This window comes from Athene cunicularia (assembly GCF_003259725.1).
Source record: "Athene cunicularia isolate RWA chromosome 22 unlocalized genomic scaffold, athCun1 chr22_part1, whole genome shotgun sequence".
NCBI lineage: Eukaryota > Metazoa > Chordata > Aves > Strigiformes > Strigidae > Athene > Athene cunicularia.
The window spans coordinates 3,305,012-3,310,306 of record NW_020799128.1 but is presented as its reverse complement, the minus strand read 5'-3'; the positions used below and the strand labels follow the sequence as shown (position 1 = coordinate 3,310,306).

At 61.2% G+C, this 5,295-nt stretch overlaps 1 protein-coding gene across 1 annotated transcript; it reads left to right on the top strand.

The window, feature by feature from the left end:
• Positions 1-2,433: 2,433 nt before the first annotated feature.
• Positions 2,434-5,292, top strand: RNF122 (ring finger protein 122). Its single transcript, XM_026863114.1, has 4 exons — positions 2,434-3,631; positions 4,599-4,644; positions 4,827-4,868; positions 5,186-5,292. The coding sequence occupies exons 1-4, from the start codon at positions 3,522-3,524 to the stop codon at positions 5,267-5,269; spliced, it is 282 nt and encodes a 93-aa protein (XP_026718915.1). The 5' UTR covers positions 2,434-3,521; the 3' UTR covers positions 5,270-5,292.
• Positions 5,293-5,295: the final 3 nt, after the last annotated feature.

The following is a 5,295-nucleotide window of genomic DNA, read 5'->3' as shown; positions in this document are numbered from 1 at the left end:
GGGAGAAGTGCTGGGGTCACCCCATTAACCAGCTCCCCCAGAGGCGCTGCCTGTCCTCACCTCAGCGTGCAGGGGGGGGGGGATTTAGGCCAGCTCAGCGCTTAAATCTGCCAGGGAGCCCTGTGGGGAGGAGGAGGAGGAAGAGGAGGAGGTGGTGTAACCCACAGCCCTCACAGGTCAGGCTGCACCATCGCTGCTTCTGCTTACAAAGAGGAGGTTTTGCAGTTTGCGTGAGAAACACTTTGCTGGCAAAATGAAGCACCTTTCCGAGCGTCCTTCCTGCGGCGAGAAGAGTCCAGACAGTCAGCGCGTATCTGTAGGTGCTTCCATAGGCGTGTCGTGATCCCTCTTTTCTCATTTTTCAACTAAATAATTGCTCCAGCACGCAGCCTTCGGGGGTTCTGCTCTCAGGTACAGAACTGGAGGACTTGAGCTGGTGAAATGGGTTTGGTGGCCATCAGGTCTTCATTTCCCATCGGTTAAAACCAGATTTGATCCACTCCCCTTGAACTAAAAATACGAAGGCCTTTGTCAGGCGAAGGGGTTTGCGCTAATCAAAACCATCTCCCAGCCAAGGCGCCCACCGTGTGGATGAGCTCTGGTGGGGAGGAGCGGGAGGGGAAGGGGCCGGCCGGGGTGGGGAGGACCTCGCTTTTCGGGGAGGCTGGGCTCGGCAGCTGCCTTGCCTCACCGAGACCCCCTGCTCGAGGGCTTGTCCTGGCAGGACCTTCTCATCCCCGGCGAGCCGATGGCTGCTCCCCGACCAGGAAAGGGCACTTCCCCGGAGCCACGCTCGCTTCTCAGCGCCGCAGCCTGGAGCTCAGGAATTCCTGAAAGCCAGGAATGAGCCTTGCTAAGCTGGTGAGTTTACAATCATCCTTGCCAGCTGTGTTGCAGCTGGCTGGGACGTGTTAGACCAGCTCCTCTCTGCTTCCTTCGCTACGGGGCTGCAAGTTGCAGCATCTCTTGTTCCCCCTCAGTTCTCATCCTGCTGCTGGTGTGGCTGCCCCTCTCCCGTGGGGCTTTCACACACGGCTGTTGCCACCTGGGGGGAATTCGGGCGTCTAACACGGAGCAGTGCTCAGTACGCAGCTGCGGGGTCGGGAAATGCGAGTTCTGCCCCACGGGCCGGGGCAGAGCGCGGGGAACGTAGGGACGACCCCGTGCAGAGGAGCGACGTCTGGGCGCGACGTTCAGAGGTTCGTCCACCGGGGTTTGAGCCCCTTAAGACCGGGGAGGTCAGCACGGGATCGGCCTTCAGTCCCCCTCGGGGTTCTCCTTCCCAGCCCGCCTGGTGCTTCTGGAAAACCTCCGGGATGCACACCCCGGCCTTCCCTGCTCTCTGCAGAGCCGATTCTCCTCCTGTTGGTGCCAGACAAGGGCTTTTCCATCTCTCCCCAGGTGCCCGCGGAGCAGGGCCAGGCTGCGGCTCGGGCAGAGCGAGCGCTCGCTGGGGGCAGCACCCGCCCTTGGCCCGCTCTCGGAGGCTGCAGCTCGGCTTTGGGCTCTTGCCGTGGCCACGGCTCTCGTGGCGCAGAGGGGAGTGGCTGGTGCTTTTTGGCAGATTCTTGCAGTAGTTCTCCGTTTGAATTACACCCAGGAAGTGTTACTGTTTCTCTTGTGACCTGATGTTGTTACCACGACCCACCGCTGGCTGGCTGGCCAACTTGGAATGAAGCTTCCTCCGACCAGCAGCAGCTGCTCCACAGCCGGTGTCCCACCGCCGCGTGCACCAGCGTTACCTCATTTTGTTGCTCAGTGGGGTTTTTTTCTCAGAGCTGATACGCTGCTGGGTTTTTGGAGCATTTCTCAATCGTTTCCAGCAGGGAAATAGGAAAAAAAAAAACAAAACAAAACAAAACCAAAAAAAAACCCTTTCCTATTGTCCTTTCCTGCACCTGGTGGTCTCAAGAGCAGAAAGCTGGGAGAGAAAGATCCGACAAACAAATCCTCCCTTTCTCACTCTGGAGTTGAGGCGGCCGATGAATTGTCTCCAGCAATTGCAAGAGGCAGAGATCAGCCAGTGGCTCTGGCCTCCGGAGCAGTAAAACCCAGTTTCCTACAATCCAGACTCTTGTCTGGTGCCTGCTGCAGCTGCACAGCACCAAACCACGGTCCCCAGCACCCAGTGTCCCCCCGGCTGCGGTGGCTTTGGCCACTTCATCAGGGGGACACATAAATTTAAAGCACGTGGCAACGCAGATGCCCGGGACTAGCTGGGGACTGTGTCCCTGGGCAGGATCCCACCCCAGGGGTCCATCCTGCCTGTCCTGCCCGGGCTCCACTTTCTACCCAGACGCCCTGAGCCTCTCTGGGGGGGGCTCTGAGGGAGCCGACGCTGCTGCCTTCACTCCCCATCACGGCGGGGGGAGCACCCAGACAGACCGAACCTGGGACCTCGCTGCTCGTGCAGAGGTTTCTGCCGCCCGCTCTCTTCCTGTCTCTGCTCTCCGTGGTGGGGAGCAAATGTCACCCTCTCATGAGAAACAGGTGGAGGATTTTAGTGGGCTGTAATTAAACCCAGAAGTGTTTCTGGAGGAGCTTTTTGATGAGATTGCGCGGCGTGGGAGCCGAGGGTGCTGAGCGGAAGGGGCCGGGGGGGGAGATGCTCCGCGGAGCACAGATGGGGCTGGGGGGCTGCTCGCCTTTAAAGCCCCATCTGAGCAAGATCTGATGAGAACTCAAAGCTCTTGGGGGGTCAGCATGATTTCGAGACATCAAGAGCCTGACTTTGCCCCAGCTCCCAGCGGAGGCAGTGTCAGCGGGTCTGGGGTTTCTGTGCCTTTCCCCCCTGGTTGGGTGGGGACCCCCCTGGGGGGGCTGCGCTGTCACCCGCCTCTGCGTGACGCCCTCCTTCGCCTTCCCCGTGGTGTCACAGTGGCAGGGAGAGGTGGTGGCCCAGGCAGCGGCGTGGGGCCGATGCGTTCCACGTTTTTGCTCAGAAAAGGGAATTCGGTCGCTGTGGTGCTTGAACGTGCTCCTGCACAGCCCCGGCGCTTCTCCCAGCCCCAAGGATGAACCAGCCACTTGCTCCTTCTGGCTTCCACGGAGCAATGACAGACACCAACTGTTCTTGTTTTTCAAGCTCTTTTTTCGCTCTGTCCTTCCCTAAATCCCCTTCCAGCCTCCATGTATTTCTCTGGAGATGAGAGCGCGGGGCCTCCTTTTCTCCCAGACGCCTGCCTGCTGCCTGGGGTACGTCTGTGCTGCTGGAGAAGGGGTTGGAGGCTGCAGGAATGCAGCGGTGTGCGCTGCCTGCGCCGCACTGAGCTGCTCTAAGGGGCTGCTGCTCTTCCCGGGGAGATCCCTGAGCCGCAGGCCACGGGACAGTGTCTTGGCCTTGGTCTCTGCCCACTTTGCAAACTCCGGAGGGGACAGAGTCATCCCAGGCTCTTTGCTTTCACAGAACATCCTCTTCGCCTCTTTTTCCCCTTCTTCCATCCTAAACACTTGGCTTTTCTTTCCCCCCCGAAGGGTGCTCCTGCAGTCTGGGGCTGATTTATACCAGTAAACCCTGCACGATGCCGCCCATCACGTTCCAGGACCTGCCACTGAACATCTACATGGTGATTTTTGGCACTGGTATCTTTGTCTTCGTGCTCAGCCTCATCTTCTGCTGCTACTTCATCAGGTGAGCGGGGGGTGGTGGGTCAGCATCCTCGGGGCACCCCCAGCCCTTCCCAGCACCCCATTGTTTTATCCTGTAACACGGGAGGCGCTTGCCAGAAGGATCTGCCCTGAGGAGCGGGGCCGGTCGCCCGCCGTGCTGGGGCCTGGCGTGACCGTGGTCCCCGCAGTCCCCTGCGGCCGGAGCGGGGCAGGAAACGCAGGAAGGGGCTCTTGTTTTTCAGGGGACCACGCGGAGGGACTCATTGTGTCGGGCAGGGAAGGAGCAGCGCTGCCCGGGAGAGGATGTGTCTTTGCATTACACTCCCCGCTCAGGGAGAGCTATTTTTAAACCCGAAGCTGAGGCAGCAGCTGGCGTTTCTGCAGGGCCCCGGGTGGCTCAGCCTTTCCCTGTGGGGTGCCCCGGCTCCGCCGCCGTCCGGTGCATCTCTCAGCCATTTCTGGTCTGACAGAAGCACGTGTCTTGGTTGGAGGAGAAGCGAAGGCTGCGAGCAGTCCCCTTCTCCCCACGTCTCACTGGGTTTCTCTGCCAGGCGGTTTTCCCCGGCGCCCTCGCCCCAGCCAAGGTCACAGCAGGGCGAGCAAGCGCTGGAAATCCTGCGCTTCCTGCGCCACCAACGACTTCCTAAGGCAAACAACCGGGGCCGCCGGCTCTTATCGCTCCCGGCTGCCGATTCCTGCCGACAGCGGGGCCCCGCGATGCTGCGGGAGCAGCTCTGCCCGGGGCACAGCCTTGGGCTGTTTTTTTGCCCACGGCATCGCTGCTCAGGCGCAGCCTCAGAGCTGCTTATCCCCAAAATCCTGGTCGGGAAGGGTGGGTGCGTTCCCCCGATTTCAGGTGTGTTCCCCCGATTTCAAGCGCGTTCCCCTGATTTTAGGTGCCTCTTGAATAATTTTGGCTGCAGTGCTCAGACGTGACCCTTGCGGATGCTGTAAAACTCACAGTGCCTTTTTTCTCCCCCTCTCCCCAGCAAACTGCGGCACCAGGCTCAGAGCGAGCGGTTCGGCTACAAGGAGGTAAAGCCACGGTCGTTCTCTGCGCCCCCGCAGCGATTTGGGGCCGAGAGGGAGGTGGGCACAGGCGGGTGGGGACGCAGCAGGGGCCGATGCTGCTCATCCCACGGGGACGCACACGGCCCCGTTCTGCTCCCACCAAAATCCCTCCCGACGTTCATCCTCTGCCTCCTTTTCTCCCTCAGGTGGTTTTGAAAGGTGACGCCCGGAGGCTGAACGTGCACGGGGTGAGCGGTGTCACCTCTGGGCTGGGATGGAGTTTGGGGTGACGTGAGGGGACGATGCGCTGGGGCGCGTCCCCTCTGCTCCGCGGCCTCGAGCAGAGCGGGGCCGGGATGGGAACGACCAGTGTGGAGGGAAAACGCCCCCCTCCCCATGGGGTGGGGTGGGAACTGGGCTGAGCTCCCAGCTGGAAATACCCAGGAAAAAATCGCAGCAGCAGCGGGATGTCCCCAGCCACGGCATTCCCGGTGGGAACGGGGCCACACGCGGGGGGTCCCAGCATCCCACCCGCCCTCACCCCCGGTCTCGCCTCCCGCAGCAGACCTGTGCCGTCTGCCTGGAAGATTTCAGGGTGAAGGAGGAGCTGGGGGTGCTGCCGTGCCAGCACGCCTTCCACAGAAAGTGAGTGCGGCGGCGGGCGGAGGGGCGCGG